General features: G+C 41.3%; 1 protein-coding gene across 50 annotated transcripts in view; it reads right to left on the bottom strand.

Moving 5' to 3' along the window:
* Positions 1-19659, bottom strand: part of LOC137503854 (titin homolog) — a 1065379-nt gene that overhangs the window by 566909 nt on the left and 478811 nt on the right. For 47 of the 50 annotated variants that reach the window (XM_068231415.1, XM_068231409.1, XM_068231432.1 and 44 more), the window contains 2 exons: positions 14874-14915; positions 11864-11887 (listed from right to left, as the gene is read on the bottom strand). In XM_068231415.1, the coding sequence (XP_068087516.1) occupies positions 11864-11887; positions 14874-14915 (66 nt within the window). The remainder of the gene's footprint in view (positions 1-11863; positions 11888-14873; positions 14916-19659) is intronic. The other 3 variants (XM_068231443.1, XM_068231427.1, XM_068231405.1) reach the window with 1 other exon arrangement.

The raw sequence follows: 19659 nt of genomic DNA on the forward strand, positions 1-19659 counted from the left end.
ACATGATTGAAGTGTTTTATGGTCAGGTCTGCCACATGATTGAAGTGTTTTATGGTCAAATCTGCCACATGATTGAATGTATTTTCTGGTCAACTCTGCCACATGATTGCACATATTTTCTGGTCAAATCTGCTGACATGATTGCACGTATTTTCTGGTCAAATCTGCCAACATTATTGCATGTAATTTCTGGTTAAATTTGCTGACATAATTGAAGTGTTTTCTGGTCAAATCTGCCACAAGATTGAACATATTTTCTGGTCAAGTCTACCACATGATTGTACGTATTTTCTGGTCAAGTCTGCAACATAATTGCATGTATTTTCTAGTCAAATCTGCCACATAATTGCATGTATTTTCTGGTCAAATCTGCCCACATGATTGAAGTGTTTTCTGGTCAAATCTGCCACAAGAGTGAACATATTTTCTGGTCAAGTCTACCACATGATTGTATGTATTTTCTGGTCAAATCTGCCAACATGATTCAACATATATTCTGGTCAAATCTGCCACATGATTGAACGTGTTTTTTGGTCAAATCTGCCAACATGATTGAACTTATTTTCTGGGCAAATCTGCTCACATTACGTGTATTTTCTGGAGAAAACCTGCACAATTATGTGAATTTTCTGGGGAAATGGCCACCAAAACTTGGGCCCACTGTCTTTGTGTTGCACTTTTAACCTTCCTGGCAGTATATTAAAAACCGCCAGGGGGCAGCGCTGCCGTTTTTTTCCTTTTTAATCATGTAGCGAGCCTAGGGCTCGCTGCATGATAGCCGCTGCTCAGCGGCATCCCCCCAGCCCCTCCGATCGCCTCCGGTGATAGGTGATCAGGAAATCCCGTTCAAAGAACGGGATTTCCTGGAGGGCTTCCCCCATCGCCATGGCGACGGGGCGGGATGACGTCACCGACGTCATGGACGTCGTGACGTCTAAGGGAGTCCCGATCCACCCCTTAGCGCTGCCTGGCACTGATAGGCCAGGCAGCGCAGGGGTCTAGGGGAGGGGGGGCTCTACGGCGGTGCGGATAGCGGCGATCGAGCACGGGGCGGCAGCGATCGGTGTGCTGGCGCAGCTAGCAAAGTGCTAGCTGCGTCCAGCAAAAAAGAATTATGCAAATCGGCCCAGCAGGGCCTGAGAAAACCTCCTGCGTGGCTTACCGCCAGGAAGGTTAAATGGAACCCAAGGTGAAAATAATATTGAGGCTGCCATATTTATCTCCTTTTAAGCAATACCAGTTGCCTGGCTGCCATGCTGGTCCTCTGCCTCTAATTCTGTCAACCATAGACCCTGAACAAGCATGCAGCAGGTCAGGGGTTTCTGACAATATTATCAGAACTGACAAGATTAGCTGCATGTTTGTTTCAGGTGTAATTCAGTTCACTACTGCAGCCAAATAGATCAGCAGGGCTGCCAGGCAACTAGTATTGTTTAAAGGAAATAAATATGGCAGCTTCCATATCACTCTCACCTCGGGTTCACTTTAAATTACAGTTAGCTCTTCCCTCATCCGGTCATAGCCACACCCATTTTTTGCCAAGGGCCATCAGCTTACCCCAGAAGTTGGTCCAGCACCTGCATAGCACCCCCCCCCCCATAAAAAAATCCTTGAGCCACCACTGATTGAAGTCATATGGCCCTTATTCAAATCACTTTTTTTCTCCTAGGAGATGATTTTTCATCTTCTGTTTTAAAGTTACTTTCCAGCACACTGCAATTAAAAAAAAGTACCAAAAACTGGGTGAAAAAGGACCCTCAAAATTATTCTGAGTATTTTCTTGCTTGCTGATGGCTCAAAGGGCATTCCATTGATAAGGTGTGATCCACAAGAAAGGCTGGCACCACAAAAGTAAAAATCAGCTCTTTATTAGTTTGTCATTAAAATGACATAAAAGTCAGCAAAAAGATCAAAAATGGCAGAGGTGTCGAGTGTTGTTTGTTTTGCTAGATGCTGTAACTCCTTTTTCTATTGCCTGAGGAAGCGGGCACTGACCCGTGAAACGCGTTGCCTTGTTTTATCTGGAGTTCATTAATAAATAGACTGAATGTACAGTCGTGTTGTGTCTGCTTGGAGGAGGTAAGTCCACCACTGCCTCCTCTAATTGCCAAATTTTTGGCTTTTAAGCTCATTTAAAACCCCTTTTATCCTTTTAGCGCCTCTGTTCTCTCCTATATAATATTGTATCCACCCTAGGTGGAGGGTTGCGACCCTTTTCTACTATCTACAGAGAGCGACTTCTTATTCCTGAGTGGGGTCAGGATAATTTCCCCACCTGCCTTTATATTGGTTGCCTATTGGTGACTCATGCTTGTGAGTATAACAACTATTACTCTTTGTCATTATCCCCTTTGTCAATACATACTACACTATTGGGGCTCTTGGTGTTCCTCTGTTTATCTCCTGATCAAACCAGTGGTTCCATTAACACTGATTTAACTAATGATTGATTTAATCCAAGAAAGGAAATTATCTGCATGTAGTCTGTACACTTCCTTACATGTATGTGGGTTTCCTCCAAGCACTATTGCTTCCTCCTACAACCAAAAAAATACCCCTGGCTTCCAAGCTTCTGACAAAAAAGTTAGTAGGGTTATCTGACCAACTAGAGATCAGAATTTCTTTGATTTGATTATATCAGTCTCAGTTCAGTGCAAACTTGCATTGAATGTGCACTTGAAGCATCAAAAATACTTACTTAAGAAAAAGTAAACCTCTAGATCCAATAGAGCAGGCCTGGGCAAACTACGGCCAAATGAAGGCAACCTGTTGTTAGAGGGCTGAATTCTGCTTCTCTCTTTCCCTCCATTCATTAACAAATATATGCAGCACTCATACAAGAAGTAAATCATTCCTGCAATGGTCTCCATAGCAATGGTGGCGTCATGTGACCTGCTATAAGGAATCCACCACTTCCGGGTCTCTGCTCTTCTTCTCTGCTGATGCCGATGTTACTGGCTCACAGGCTGCACATTCTGATAGCCAGAGGGTGTGTTCCCATTACGCCCTCCGCAAAGGTAAACAATAGTCAGCTGACTCCGGTCAGCTGTAGGAACTGTGTCTGTGTCCGGTCAACTATAGGAACTGTGTCATAACTTGCATCATCTATTACCTGTTGCATAACACTGCATGTAGACTTGCATGAACTATCTCATAACCTGGATCATTTATGACCTGTTGAATAACTTTGCATGAAGACTTGCCTGAACTGTCTCATACCTGGTTTACCATTGCCTGAACCTTGCCTGTGGATTGCTTGAATCCTCTCCCGATACTGGAGAATCTGCACTCGCTATCTCTGCCATTACTGACAAACGACGCTGATTGCCTCATCCTTCTGAACCAAGGTAATTACACTGTGTGATACAGATGAACTATTGAACTGTGTTACTAGCCTCGTTAGGGCTCTAACAGGTTATTCCTTTCTACTAGGGATGCTCATTTAGGATTTCACGGAAATGCAATTTCCGCATTTCCGATCAGAAATTGCATTTCCGCATCGGAATGCGGAAATCGGTAATACAAGTGCAGTAGGCGGATTTTTTGCAGATTTCCGCTGGAAATCACGGAAATTTCCACCAAATTTAACATTGATTTTTTCAAAAACTATAAGGTCTTTTTGAAAACTTTTTTTCATCTTGTTCACAGTCTTCTGTTTAATAAACCCTGAAAATTTGGTGTATCTAGGACCTATGGGGGCTTTGCTATTAACCGCTAAAGTCATCGGCTTTTGATTGTAATGTAAAATGCAGAAAATCTGCACTATCCAATATGCTGTATTTTTAAGCCAATCAGAAGACTGAGAGCAAATAAGCCAATCAGAGAATGCGGAAATTTCCACCTAAATCCCCATTCTTTGATTGGTTTATTCATTCTGAGTCTTCTGATTGGCTTAAAATTACCGCACAGATAATGCGGATTTTTCGCATTTTACATTACAGTCAAAAACCGCCAAGTTTAGCAGTTAATAGCAAAGTTCCTATAGGTCGTAGAGACACCAAATTTTCAGGGTTTATTAAAATGAAGACCGCGAACAAGAAGAAAAAAAAGTTTTTAAAAAGACCTTATAGCTTTTGAGAAAAACGATATTAAAATCGGCAGAAATTTCCACTATTTCGGAGGAAATCCGCATCGGAATGCGGAAACCGGTAGCGGAAAGAGGAATCAGTAGTAAAAAGCAGAATCAGTAGTGGTAAACAGCAATTGCAGAATGCGGATTTTCCGTGGATTCGGAAATTGGCATTTCCGACCATCCCTACCCTCTACCTCAGTCTGTATGCCTTGCACATTAAGACCTAAGGGTAACCATAGTCAGGAAACAAATAACATGTCCTGTTAACGCAGGGGCTTGTCTGTAGGTGAAGACGTGGGCCGGGCTCAAAACCACGGTAATAGATTGGGGCATAGAGAATGAGTGAGGACATAACCTGTCAAGCCTTACATCTGCTGTCACTACATACCAGCAGGTCACATGATGGAATGAGCGACTAGATGAGTTACACCCAATCATTTCTGGCTGCAGTCTGGAGGGAGGAAGGGAAAAAGGGAGGAAGACATGAACTCATGCAGCTTGCCACATTCAAGAGGAAAGCAGCCCAATTACAAAAAATTTGCCCTCCCCTGCTATAGAGGATTCCCACGGCATTCTCTGGTCCCCTGTTGCTAAGAGAGGACCCCCAAAATATTACAGACAAGTGCTTGTTGGTAATTGTATCCAGTCTGTGCTCCTTTTCAGGCATTTCAGGCATGTGCACGGCCACACTGTGTCTGCACGAGTACAGCCACACCTGTGCAGTAAGCCAGAGCTGCTTGTGCACACAGAGCTCCAGGCTACTGTGCTGTCATGGGTGCAGTGCAGCCACACTTGTGTAAGAAGAGGAGTATGGTCCTGATGTTAAAGAGGGTCCCCGCAAGTGGTGAGTGACCAGAGGACAGCATGGGCAGAAAGCTTCTATAACAGAGCTCTCCAACCCTGTCCTCAGGGCCCACCAACAGTCCATGTTTTGCAGAAAACCCCAAACATGCACAGGTGAGGTAATTAGTGTCTTAGCAGAGCTGATTAACTTCCTCTGTGGATTTCCACAAAACATGCACAGTTGGTGGGCCTTGTGGACAGGCTTGGAAAACACTGTCCTATAGGACCCAGAGGCTTCACTCTCCCTAGGTAAGTATTTACCTTTTTAACTTTGTGACGCTTTGTGACGCTTTGGGTTCTCTTTAAAGTTGAAATCCAAGGAAAACTTGAATCCCAATTTCTAGTCAAGAATAAAAAACATATAGCAGGGTAAGTGGTGTTTTCTCTGATAATACAGTGTGTGTAGTGTAGTGGTATGACGTGCAGCCCCTTTCCTGGCCCATAATTTTTCTGAAAGCTAGGATCACATAGTTGCTGGCTGGATCCAACTATTTTCCAGGGGTCTTAAAGAGAACCAGAGGTGTGGTTCTGACAATGCTATCCACATACAGAGGCTGGGTCTGCTTATATTGCCCAGCCTCTGTTGCTATTCAGATCCCCCCTAAGCCCCCACTGTACTCTGCTATCCCCATAAATCACAGCCGCGCTGCCAACATGCAGTGTGTCACAGCGGGCTGTGTTTACCTCTGTACTGTCAGTCTGCATGCTCCCCTGCCTCCTGCATAGCTCCAGTCCCCGTCCGCGTCCCTTCCCTCCCCGCTGATTGGAGGGAAGGGACGCAATCGGGGGGCGGAGCTATGCAGGAGGTGGGGGAGCACGCAGACTGACAGTACAGAGGTAAACACAGCCCGCACAGTGCGGCTGTGATTTATGGGGGATAGCAGAGCGCAGGGGAACTTAGGGGGGATCTGGATAGCAACAGAGGCTGGGTTGTATAGGCAGACCCAGCCTCTGTATATGGATAGCATTGTCAGAACCCCACCTAGGGTTCTCTTTAAACTAGTTTAAGTTTTCCCCATGACCAGAGAGAGTTCTTTCAGATCTGAGCAGCAGTGTCATTGTCCTTGTTCCCGGCATCAGTGAGGGTAGCAGACTGCAAGATTCTACACTACAGAAAAGGGACTGTAATAGCAAGTGAAAAAAGCAGGGCATTGCTGTACTCACATTGCTAGCTCTGTAGATTACCACTTTAAAAAGGGGTAATACATGGTCACAATGTAAGACAGTGCGGGTCCGTTTTCTCTGGTAAATGGTGGTTTGTAGTGTTTGTGTTCAAATTTCTTCAAAAGTCTCTTCATTTGGAAATCGTATACTGCAGTTCAGCACCAAAGCTAGTGGAGAGGATCACAGAATTTTTCACATTGTGGTTCATGTGACTCCAATTATTCCTACTTCCAGCTTTGTAAAACACACACGCACACACACACACACACACACACACACACACACACGCACGCACGCACGCACTGACGCACGCACACACACACACACACACACACACGCACGCACGGACGCACGCACGCACGCACACACACACACACACCACACCAAAAATAATAATAATAGTAAATATTGTCTTTGTGCCCAGTGCTATAAAAGAACATACTGTAGTAATGGTAAACAAAATGTACAAAAGAAAATAAACTGCAGAAGCAGACATTACTACCCACATGATCTGTACTAAAGATAGACAAATTAATCTCACAAAGAGATTATATCTGCAAAATACATGTTTTCTATAAATTCCTATAAAGTTAATTGTAATATATCAGTTGTGCACTAGATGGCACTAGCTACTCACCTGTGTTTAACTGAAATGCAGCTAATGGTTTTCTTTTGTAAAATGAGGTTTTTAATCAAGTTGCTTAGAATAAATGAATGCTTAGTTTTAATTAAACATGTGTTACAGAAACCTAAATGAAATGTTTATAAAAATGTAAAATAAACCGTTTTTGTATATTATGCCAAAGAGAATTGAAACTGAAATGGAAATCTATGATGGCAATTCAGTTGTTAAGGGAAAAGTGTAGTGAGAACAATATGAAGACTGCCACATTTATTATCATTTGAAATATGCCAGAAGCTTGATTATCATGCTGATCCTTGGGCTTAAAATTAGTTGCAGATCCACTTGAGAAATGTCAGAAGTTTGACTATCATGCTGATCCTTGTGCTTAAAATTTATAGCAGAGCCACTTGAGAAATGCCAGAAGCTTGACTATCATGCTGGTCCTTGGGCATAATTAGTTGCAGAGCTACCTGAGAAATACCAGAAGCTGGACTAGCAGGCTGATCCTTGGGCTTAATTAGTTGCAGAGCCACCGGGACCTAAGCAATGTCAGAAGCTTGATTACCATTAAAGTGCGTACACACGCTCTATTTGCAGGAACGACGGGTCCGTCAGACCCTCCCGCTGGGCGGGCGTTCCAGAGATAGTAGAACGTGTGTACAGTTTGTCTGCAGACTGATAAGGCTGTTTCTGATCGGATCCTTCAGAAACAGCCTTATCAGTCTGCAGAGAGAATGTACACACGCTCTACTATCGCTGGAACGCCCGCCCAGCGGGAGGGTCAGACGGACCCGTCGTTCCTTATAGTAGTGCGTGTGTACGCACCTTTAGGGTCCTTGGTCTGAACTTCAGCCTAAACAAACATACTGTCATCAAGTTACATTAGTTATGTTAATTAGAATAGATAGGTAATATAATCTCTTACCCACCCTGTTTTAAAAGAACAGGCAAATGTTTGTGATTCATGGGGGCTGCCATCTTTGTCAAGGGGGCAGCCATCTTTTTGGTTAAAAGAAGGTGACAAGGAGCGGGAGACAGTTCCAACTATCCTGTGTCCTGATTACCCCTCCCAGCTGCGCGCTAGGCTTCAAATGTCAAATTCAAAATGTAAACAAAAAAAAATTGCACCAAAACAGCAGAGAACAACAAAATCAGAAATCCCATCATGCTTTGCACAGCGTGGTTATGTATAGCAGCAAAGCATTCCAGGAGCAGCACATCCGCTTAAAAAACTTTGAACCTTTAATATGTTTCTTAATAAAAAAACACACATTCCAATGGTACTCAACGGCTAAAAAATGACAATTCCAAAAATACAAACAAAAAATACTTAGCAGGTCACTGCAGGTTTTGGAGGTGCGGAGGTGAAGTCGACGGCCATTTCGCCCTGCAATTAGGGCTTTCTCGAGACCGAACCCTGATGCACAGCATCAGGGGAAAAAAGCCCGGGCAGTTTTCTTCTGTGCAGCTAAAAATGAGGCTTGTATAAGAGAAACAAAGTTCTGATGCTGTGAAACTGTTAAAGAAACACAAAGCCTTTTCAGTGCTGCTGAGTCGATTTTTAGTCCGGAGGTTCACTTTAAGTAGATGCAAAGCCACCTGAGACCAGCAGTCATGTATAATCAGAGAGGAGATTCAGATAGTATTGACAGGCAGGCATATAGGAAAAAATAGGGAAAATGTGGTAGCCTTCACAATCCATTCACTACAGACTGTCTTTAAAGAGAGTCTGAAGGGAGAATAGATCTCGCTTCAGACCTCATAGCTAGCAGGGGCATGTGTGCCCCTGCTAAAACGCTGCTATCCCGCGGCTTAACGGGGGTCCCTGCTATATATGAGAGCTGAAGCGAGATTTAGTCTCGCTTCAGTGTCTCTTTAAGTGATAGCAGCACAATTCTACATGGAACATTGCTGGGCATTTTATGTGTTTATCATGTTAGAATGTAAGAATTTTATGGATAAGAAAGTATAACATAATTTGAATATAGTAATGTGGAAACAAACAGTATATATTACATATATGTTCAAACAATACTGTGAATACTAATGGGAATTCATCTAATGCTTGACAGGCAAGAGGGGCTAGATAATCCTCTATAATAAAACCTTTTTGTCTCTGCGTCCCATGTCCGTGTGTGTGTGTCCCTGCGTGCTACTGCGCATGTGCCGCAGGGACAGCCGTTGGACGGGAGAAGGACAGGCAGGCGGCCGGGCGGCCGGGTGCACGGCAGGTGTGCGGTGGCCGCGTGCGCGGCGGCGGTCATGGGAGGATGAGAAGGAGTAGAGGGAGGGAGGCGGGGTTTAAACACAGACCTAGAGCCCGTTTTTAAACGGGATTAGGTCTACTAGTGACTAATAAAAACTTATAAAAGTACTAACCATGTTATAAACTATTATAAATTGTGGATGATAAGTATTTTAAAGACAATATTGAGGAGGAATGATCAAGATAATTGTGCAGTTTCTTAATATGTTTTTTTTTTCAGCTTACCTTTATTTTTAATTTTGATGAAAATGCCTGATTTAGCCTGGCTAGTGAAATTCCTGAAGTCATTCATAAATGAATGTTGTTACAATGTGAAGACATTTATTGAATGCTATGTTGGTACGTAATTCATTATTCTAAATGTACTAAACTTACCTACCATTGCGTATGTATTGTTGGCATATTTTAGCTACCTATAATCTATCTTCCTATAATCTGCAGCAGAAATACGGATGACATCATCACTAGGCATGCATCAATTTGTTTTTCACTGCACTGAAGGGAGAAAAAAGCATTAGCTTCCATGTTTTGCACACAAGACCCCTCAATTCTGTGTAGTTTCTGGCTTTATAAGGGATGGGCTGTCTAAGAACAATAAAAAAAAATAGCTTTCCCTAATAATGTTCCCGCTCTAATTACACACACTGTTATAATCATGTCATGTCACAGTTATTTCATAGCCTAATGTCTCTACCTTCTAAGACCACATTTGGGGATGCCAGTTAACCTACCATTAGATTTTGGGACTATAGTGCCCAGAGGAATTTAATGCAAAGACTGAAAATATAATCTCTGTTTAATTAAGACTCCTGGTTAGGAATCAAACTTAGAATTGTATTGCTGCAAACACTTAGCACACATACCACCATATTACTGTATAAATAAAGGTAATTGAAACCTGTATAAATGTCATTGAAACCTTTAGGAAGGTAAGTAGGTAGTGGCTTTAACAAATAAACAACTCACGTTACCTTCCTAAAGTATTTACTTAACTGGGGGGGGGGGGGGGGCAGGGCATGGTATCCACCTTGGAAAAGTGAGAATTTTCCCCACTGTCACAGTAATGGTGAAAAGGAAGCGTCTGTGAAGGGAATAAGACTTGGGGACCAGTGAAAGCCTTTTTGAGAAATACTGGAGTTCCATTTCAAAGCAAGCCTGTTGTGGATCGAAGAATGTGCATTGATTACTATATCTGGAAAGACAAGTGTTTACTTAAAGTTCTGTAGCTGTTTTGTACCCTGCTAATGTCTTCATATTCCTAATCAAGTCAACTTGGTCATACTTCAAGATCTGCCCATTCTCTATGCTATTTCCCTTCTCTACCATCCCTTCTGATTAGTCTTCCTGTCAGCTTTATGTGTGTAGCCCTCTGCTCTATTTAGGCAGGTTCTAATGACACTGGACACACAATGCAGTTGCCTTGTATTGCGCATACATCAAAAGATTGATTTGAGATGAATGAGTTGTTCTACTTTTTTCAGCATGAATTATTTAATGCAGGAAAGTGTGCAGGAATGTTTAAACAAAATCAAGATATCAAAGGAGTTTAACCGCTTGCCGACCGATTCACGACAGTGGGCGTGGCTGCGGCGGCAGCCTCAGGACCAGCTAACGCCGATTGGCGTAAAGTCCTGGGGCAGCAGTTTGCAGGAGATCACGCACACGTTGCGCACGCATCTCCCACTTGGCGGGCAGAGCTGAGCTCAGCCTTCAGTCTCCGAGCGGCAATAGCAGCTCGGAAGACTGTTACACGGCGAAACCGCCGTGTATTTACATGTACAGTGCTGCGATCAGCAGCAGCGCTGTACTGGGGACAAGAGAGCAATCGGCTCTCATAGGCATAAGCCTATGACAGCTGATTGTTATGATTGGCCGGCTGGGGGGAGGGAGGGATTGTCAAGAAACAAAAAAAGAAAATAGCAATAAATATTTTAAAAAAAACCACATAAATATTTGTAAAAAAATAAATAAACACAGGGGGGGGGGGGGGGCGGTCAGACCCCACCAACAGAGAGCTCTGTTGGTGGGGAGAAAAGAGGGGGGATCACTTGTGTGCAGAGTTGTACGGCCCTGCAGCTTGGCCTTAAAGCTGCAGTGGCCAATTAAGCACAAATTAGCCTGGTCACTAGGGGGGTTTAACACTATGGTCCTCAAGAGGTTAATTCAGTAGTTACCAATAAACCAGTTAGTCAATTCCATATGACTGGCATATAGCTGAGGTTATCCCCTTATTCAAGAATGGGGGAAAAAACAGAACTAGAAAACGATGGACCTGTGAGCTTAATATCAGTTGTTTGTAAACTGTTTGAAGGTATCTTAACTTCTTGCCAACTTTGGCGTGGAGCAGTGCGGCAGCCCCAGGACCACTCCATGCCGATTGGCATGAATGGCCTTCTATGGGGCTAGCAGGATAGCGTGCGCAGGCTGTGCATGCATCTCCTGCTTAGAAGGGGGGGTTCCGCCTTCAGTCTCCCAGCGGTGATCGCCACTCGGAGACTGTTAGATGGCGAAACCGCCGTCTATTAGGGTTGTACAGCGATTGCAGTGATTGGCTGACTGGGGGAGGGAGGGAGGGAAAATATTGAAAGAAATAGTGTTTTTTATTAAAAAAATAATAATAATATTTGTATAAAAAAAATAAACATGGGGGAGCGATCAGAAAAAGGGGGAAGGGAATCACTTGTGTGCTGAGTTCCAAGCTGCTGACTGAGAAAGGAGTCAAGTAAAAGAATGAACTTGAAAGCCAGAGAAAAAGCTAGATCCACGAATCCTATATTTTCATCATGGCAGGTAAATGACAGCATTTTATCACTCTTACTTTAGTATGTTAATGTGTGAACCGCAAAGCCAGCAGTTTTAAAAGCTATGAAGTGCTTGAAAAGCCAATCCTTACTTTTTCTTTTAAGGGCTCTGGCTTCTGTGATTGAGGAGAAGAAGTTACGTTAAATACCATTAACATATTTGCATTTTAAATTATTTTCTTTTATAAACAGTATATGCAGGTATAGGGCAACAATGTGGTTCCAGAAGTCCAGTTGCATATGATCTCTATCTAATATATGAAGATGAGTAGAGCCAAGCTAAACATTAGCTTACAAAGAATGAAAGATAAATAACAGCTGTAACAAAGTGCTCCTTTCTTAACTTAAAACTGTTCCAAGTAAAGAGTGATTATATGTTATATTCTTTGTGAATTTACCCCATATAGCAAATAAATATGAACTAATGTAGCTCTGGTTACAAGTAGTATTTCCAAATTTTTGCTTTTTCAATGGTTAGAGTTAAGCTGCATTTAAAGTGATCCTGAAGTGAAAATATAAGATATAGTGAATTGTATGTGTACTATGGATGATAAATAGAACATTAAGTATAAAAAAGAATAGTATAATTTTTATTTTCAGTTTTATTGCTCTGTTCTAAAGATTGCATTGGACTGTCACCACTCGGGGACGTCTTGATCTCCTCACGGTACAGTTATTTGCACTTTTCAGTACACTGGACTGCACACAGCAAGTTACTTCGATTGGATTGGATGTACATGTTTATGTCTTAGTAGGTTGCTAGTGTTGTAGGTTGCTAGTTAAATGTCTTATAGAGTTTCTATGACGATCCAGTATCAGTGTAATAACGACAATCAGTTTTTGTTCCAGTTGCAATAATGGGTATGCTTGTGAACTCGCCATGACACAGCCATGTTCGTAAAAGTTATTCTTAATATTTAAATAAAATAAATAAATAAAGCACACATGTACATAGGGTTGTCACATCATGAGACACCCTATTATCATCTATCCATAAAATTAATTCAGTGACCTTCTGGATGACCTCTTCAGACTTCTGAATGTGGTATACTATGTTACCAACCAAGGGTGATGATGGTAGAAAGATATTTAGAAACGTTGAATGTCACTGAACAGATATTATGATCAATATTATGATCAACAGTTCTGAATCTAGTGTACATTTGGTACTCCGTTTAGGCATGGTGTAGCTTAAAAATGGTATAGTATGGTGAGAAAGCAACGCGTAATTAACAATATTTTCCTTTTCAAGCTCAAGTGAGCAGTCAATGTCCTTTTTATGTTAATTGCTCATGAGCCTGTACAGCCCCATGCATCACCAACATAGTACACACCTTCAGCCAGACACTTATATATATTATTAAAATGAAATAATGAGCATTAGCATAATAGTATAATCTAAGCAGACTGTTAGATGAAGTTTGTAGAAAACCTGTACTTATAAAATAACTAGGAATGTATTTCATAAGAGACTACTAAAAAGCAATATTCTAGAAAGGAAAAAAAAAGTACAGTTGAAGCTACCTGATTCATCTTAATTTAAATGTACAGGATCTGTACTGTTTGCATATTTCAAATGAAACATAGGTGTGCATTTTCTATGATCAATTACCTTTCAGTGACAGACAGCATATTGCAATTAAACAGGACATTGGCCACAATTCACTAAGATCACTAGTGATAATAAGGCAAGTGAAAACTTATCACCATACAGATTGGTATTTTAAGGGTTAATTCCCTAAAGTAGCTTGTCTTATCAATGTGCTACATACATTTTACATTTTCACAGCGAGAGTGTAATGTATCACTCCAGTCCTTAAGTTATTATCTCTGTAGTCTCTCTCTTACTCCCTTCCTGGGTGTCTGCTACGTATTTCTCTCTACACAGAGTCCCCTTTTTCCTAAATTACTAAAAAATAAAGCAGGCAACCCAGAATCCTCCTGCAGACAGCTCAGAATCCTCCAGCAGTCTTCAGTAACATTCTACTTAATGACAGATCAGGTCAGGTGATAATTCCTCACACACTTTAGAGTTGTTATCACTTGTATTCCTCTCTGCAAATTAACATCCTGTTGTTAAGTTTAGGATCCAGTCATTAATTTAAGGATTCAATCGTTAATTTTAGGGATCACTCCTTAACCCAAAGACAGAAGCCCACATGCAATTAACTTTTCTCCTTTTTTCATCTTGTATTTAAAATAACTTTTCAGCATTTTGCAATTGGAAAAGTACCAAAATGTCGTTGGAAAAACTATCAAAATTATTTTTTAGTATATTATTGCTTACAAGTTGTGAAACTATCACTTAGGAGAAAACACAAGTGAAAAAGTGAATTGCATATGAGCCTGAGGCCCATATGCAATTGAATTTTTCTTCTGAGTTTTCTCCTTGGAGATAACTTTTTAATCTTCTATTAAGATTATCTTTGCAGGACTTTTCAACTGAAAAAGTATTGAAACGTAGGTGAAGAGTACTGTCAAAATTATATTGAGTATTTTCTTGCTTGCTGGTGGCTTAAAAAATCTTTTATTGACAAGTTTAAATATATCACCTAGGAGAAAACTCAGGAGAAAAGGTGAATTGTGTATGGACCAGAGTTCATAATGGAAGGATTGCATGGGGTAAATTGCTTAGTGAACAGTAAGGGCTTGATTCACAAAGCGGTGCTAACCTACTTAGCATGTCTAAAGTCTTTAGGTGCGCTAACCAGGGTGCTAAGTAGATTAGCACCGGATTTCGCAATCAGATCGCGCGCAAAGTTTTGTGCGCAAAGTCCTATGCGCGCGCTAAGTCCCATAGGCTTTAATGGGCACATCGCGCGGAGCGCCCTGTGCTCTGTGCAGTGTGCGCGTAAAGTTTTACGCGCATAAACATTTACGTAAACGTGCGCGTAAAGTTTTGCGCGCAAAAAGCTCGTTTAGACGTGCTAAGGGGGTTTTCACAGGCGTGCTAACAGTTAGCACCGCTTTGTGAATCAAGCCCTAAATGATTTATTACCAGGATTGGTGATAACAGTAAAACCAGCTCAGAATTATTAATAAAGACAGGAGATGAGAGGCTATTGGCAATAAAGATACTTCAGAAATGATATAGCAATATACCTTCTTTCTTTTCCTCCATTATTTCTGCTTTTTCTTGTTTGACTGAAACAAAAAATAAAAGAGTGTGTCATAGATATGAAGGCAAATTGCTTTCTCAAACTTGGGATGTATCCATAAAATGTAGAAGCATATGGTACAACAAATGTTCTTGCTCCTACTTTCCTTGATCTTATTGCAGCATTTCACAACTCAGTGACAGATAACAAATGTCAGAATATGCTGTTTACAGAAATACAATATAAAAGTAGTTCCACAAGAATTTCTCTGGGGTCTCCATTATCGAACTGAATGCTAGAGTTGTTGGAATCTGCATTTGTAAGATTTGTGAACAGTGTGACCAAACAGGTCAAAATGTTTGAGATAAACAGTGCATTAGATCTGAACACCACTGAAGTCCTAGGGAAAACATTTTTTTCATTTGGGCCTCTGGAGGGCAAACTATGGTAATGAAATGCAAGAAGGAAATTAACTGTGTACACTGGTGGGAAGGGACCGTGTTATGTGGCTTTAATTGCCATATGAGAAAGAAAAAGTTATTTAAGTTTAAAAATCTGTGTCCCTCTAAGCCGTAAGGTTAGGTTCACAATAGGAGTTGCATTCCCTGTCATAAAAGGAACGTAGTGCAATGGAATGTGTAAGTGATGCCACACGTTATAACACGTTTTGTGTTATATGCATTGAAGAATATAGTCAATTAAAAATATGCTTCACTTTCACTGTTATCAAGCACATTTTGTAGCAATGCACACCATGCAGTGTATTATGATGCCACACCCCGTTATACCAGAATGCACCCGCAACACTGTGAACATCACAAAGGTGATGTATTGCAGTGTGGAAAGCCGCGTTACAAAGTGGCCGCTATGCTGCACCCCAACACGCCACTGTGAAAGTCGCCTTACAGAATGACTAAAGGTCATCTCTGGGACTGATCTAGAGTAACAGAGTATGTTGGCAGCACAGTCCATATTTTGCTGTTAAAGTCAGCATTTGGTTTAAATAATACTTCTCTTCCTACACAAAAAAGCAGCACTACATTCCTCCTCCCAACCGCCCACAAAAATAATTGTCAAGAAACGTCAATAAAATGATAAGGCTTGTCTCTTGTAGTATGAACCTAGGCTGGTGTCTGTTTACTGAATAGTTTAAAAGATGAGTATTTTGTTTATAAAAGACCTTTATTTCAACATTGGCAATAGGCTAAAACGTTGTTCTATTAGTACCATAGATATTACAAGGGTAAGAATCCAGTAGCAGAAATAGATTTCACAGCAGACCTCTGCTATGCTAACCAAAACATTCTAGCTCTCTGTGTTTGTGGTTTAAAAATTAATGTGGAATGTGGAAGTTCATATAGCACACCCTTGCTGAGCAAAAATGTGCTTTCTTGATAACAAAAGAATTAGGCTGGTTTCACAGTGGGACGTTAAAGTCCCATGTTACAGCAGCCAGTAACGCAGCCTAACTCAAATCAATGTGCTGTTCACAGTGCACACGTTGCGTTACATTGTAACGCTGCACGTTTAAACAAAGTGCTGCATGCTGTACGTTATACTTGGCTAAGCAGCGTTAGACTATTTGCACATGCTCAGTACTGTTGGAGGAGGAGGTCTCCCCTCCTCCTCCGCGGCCAGCCACATGGCTAACTAATATTCACTGCACTATGGTGACTCATAGTGGGACTGTATTGTTGTCCGGATCATGAATGAATCGTTCATTTGATCCAGATCTTTTTTATGAGTCGAATCATCTGGACAATCACAATGTTTGGTTCACAGTGGATGTCTGTCTGGAAGAAACAGGAACATACAGAATGTACAGTGCAGGAAAAGTTCTGTCCTGCTAGTCATTTCACCCCTAGTCTGCTTCCCTAGCAAAATGATTCAAATGATTCGGTTCAAAGATCCAGATCTTTTCAATGATCCGATTCAAATGATCCAAATCCTTAAAAAGATCTGGACTTTCTATCACTAACCTGGAGCGGCTGCTTTGAGAGCTGCATAACACAGCTCAATCTGACGTCCAACTTCAACACCACCATGCATTGCGTTAGGGGCACGTTATGCGACCATAACGTCCCCTAAAATGCAATGTCTTGGTGGCAAAGTAGTACAAGCCTTTGGGTATTTTTAGGTATAACATTTAATTTGTCTCAAAGCATATGTAAAACAGTACTGAGAAGTCAAACCATAGAAGAGCTGCAAAATGCATTTGGATGAGATTAAAAAAAAAATAAAAACACTTATGCCTCAGACCTGAAATGTAAAACCTTGGAGAAGGTTTGTCGCACCTTAACAAGTGGTAGCCTAAGCAATCCACCAGCTCAGTACTCTTCCTACAGAACTGTTTTCTTCTAGAACCTTTAGATGTTCCCGTGCCTGGTGTCTGGAATGTGCTATGCGTCCTTGTTTGCTTCTGTGAGCTCACTTCCTGGATCAGATTTTAAAAGTGCTTCCCTTACGGGTGCTCATTGCCTGAGCAACAGGTTTCCTCTGATCAGAATCAGAATCATATTTATGTTTCCTAAAAAACGTATACCTTTATGAACTGATATCCTGGCTTTTGATCCTTGTCAATACTCTGACTATCCATTTGTCCTTCATTCCTGCACCTCACCAGACTTTGACTGACTTCCTAGCAGCAAATTACATCTCCTGTCTGTTTGACTAGATAAACCAATGTGAGGTATAAGTAAGACACCTTGGGGTGCACCCATCTGGTCTCTCCAGCTGTGCCCACCCGGCTACACAGAGGATTCACGCTCCTCAGGTATGTGACAAGGCCTTCCGAAAAAATAGACATTTCGCTTTTTGATTTTTAAAAAAATGGGTATTATGGCTATTTTTTGTTGATGTTTTTGTATGGGGCACAGGGAGATGGATTGAAAGAAGGGTTCATTTGGGGAAACAGGTTTCTCCACACATGGGATTCTATATTGCTGGTACTGTTTTGCTGTTGCTCAGTTGCTACAGTGACCCAGGGTATTATGAGATAGCTGGCAAAATTTTTTGGTAAATATCTCAGTTTTCAGTTTGAAGCAACACTTCTTGATAACATTTTTTACACTGAGGGAGTCCTTAAACATCAATGATTGTGGGAGTGTGAACTCCCACAACCATCACACATGCACCCCACGTGCAATACTCTGGCAAGCGACAAACACGTGGGGTGCGAATGAGGAAGAAGAGTGGCGGCGGACTCTGGACAGACATGGCATTAATGTGTGGGCACTGGGTGGATGTGGGCAGAGGTTTCCATCTAGTTCACTGTTCGCAATTATTGCATATCCATTACTGCCATGCACATGATCGAGCATGTCAGCCCAAGATTTACCAGCATGTCTGATCGATACATGCAACCAATTTTAGCCTAAAATTGGTCATACTGTTGATTGGGCATGCTCTTGGCAACAATAAATCTGATATTTGCTCAGCCGTCAAATCTAATGATGTATGGCCACCTTCACCTTTTATACTTACTCTGCCCCATAAAACCTTTTTTGTCTGTGCATATCCACCAGAAGACTAACCATTCGATGTTTAGATATGATCAAACATTAAATTCTGTTTTTGTTTTTTTTGCAAAGAACACCAAGGAAACAACTGCAGACTATGACATGCATTCATCTCCTACTTATAGCCTCTTATTAAATTCCCTGCCTGCATTATATCTTTTAAAATAAGATATGCAAATCCATGCATGCACTTGGAACAAAAAGAAAAACCGAGAGCCCAATATAGTGCAGTAAGTCTAACAATTGTTGGCGAAATAATTAACAGATGTGGATATACTCACAAACATGGGTTACTACATAGGCAACCACTTGAAATGCAGGTGGGGAGCATTAGAACCTGACCCCACTCAGGTTTAAGAAGGCGCTCTCTGTAGATAGAAAGAAGGGGACAGTCCCCTCCACCCAAGGTGCACTATATACTGTGCAAATTTGGACAAAGGCGCCAGGCAGGTTAAAATGATCTAAAAACAACTAAAAAGGAGGAGTACAGGTGGACTTACCTCCTGAAATGATGGACAATCGAGATTGTTCAAATCACAAATAACAATTTATTTTGGCACTCCGCAACGCGTTTCGCAGGTGTAACCCGCTTCATCAGGCAAGGAGTGCAAGCTCAAAAGAGGCGCATTGCCACTATTGGACCTTTTTGAGCTTGCACTCCTTGCCTGATGAAGCGGGTTATATCTGCGGAACGCGTTGCGGAGTGCCAAAATAAATTGTTATTTGTGATTTGAACAATCTCGATTGTCCATCATTTCAGGAGGTAAGTCCACCTGTACTCCTCCTTTTTAGTTGTTTTAGATCATTTTAACCTGCCTGGCGCCTCTGTCCAAATTTGCAGAAAATCCATGCATACACATGTCTCTGCTACAGTCAGCAATGGCATGCCAAATTTAATAAAAGTGCAGCAGTCCAGTAATAAACCAGCACCATTGTGACATCTTCCACTTGCATTCCAAAATTGGCATATATTTATTTTTTTTACTTTTGAGTGCAGGGTAAGAATAAAATAATAAGTTACCTGATGTTTAGGTGAGGTTGGATAAAATGAATAAGCCTTCAATATTAGATACAATAAATAAATAAATAAAATAAATAAATAGATAACAAATAAGAGGTGTGACACATGAAAATTGAATGTTTCATATTTTCAAATTCTAAATTGGCTTGCAAAATAACTTCAAATGTGTTCTTGCTGATAAAACATGTGGCAAATCGATGTGGCAATATCCTGTGATTTCAATTTGCACACCTGTTAAAGTTACTTTCTTT

This window comes from Hyperolius riggenbachi, chromosome 4, assembly GCF_040937935.1.
Source record: "Hyperolius riggenbachi isolate aHypRig1 chromosome 4, aHypRig1.pri, whole genome shotgun sequence".
In the NCBI taxonomy this organism is placed as follows: domain Eukaryota; kingdom Metazoa; phylum Chordata; class Amphibia; order Anura; family Hyperoliidae; genus Hyperolius; species Hyperolius riggenbachi.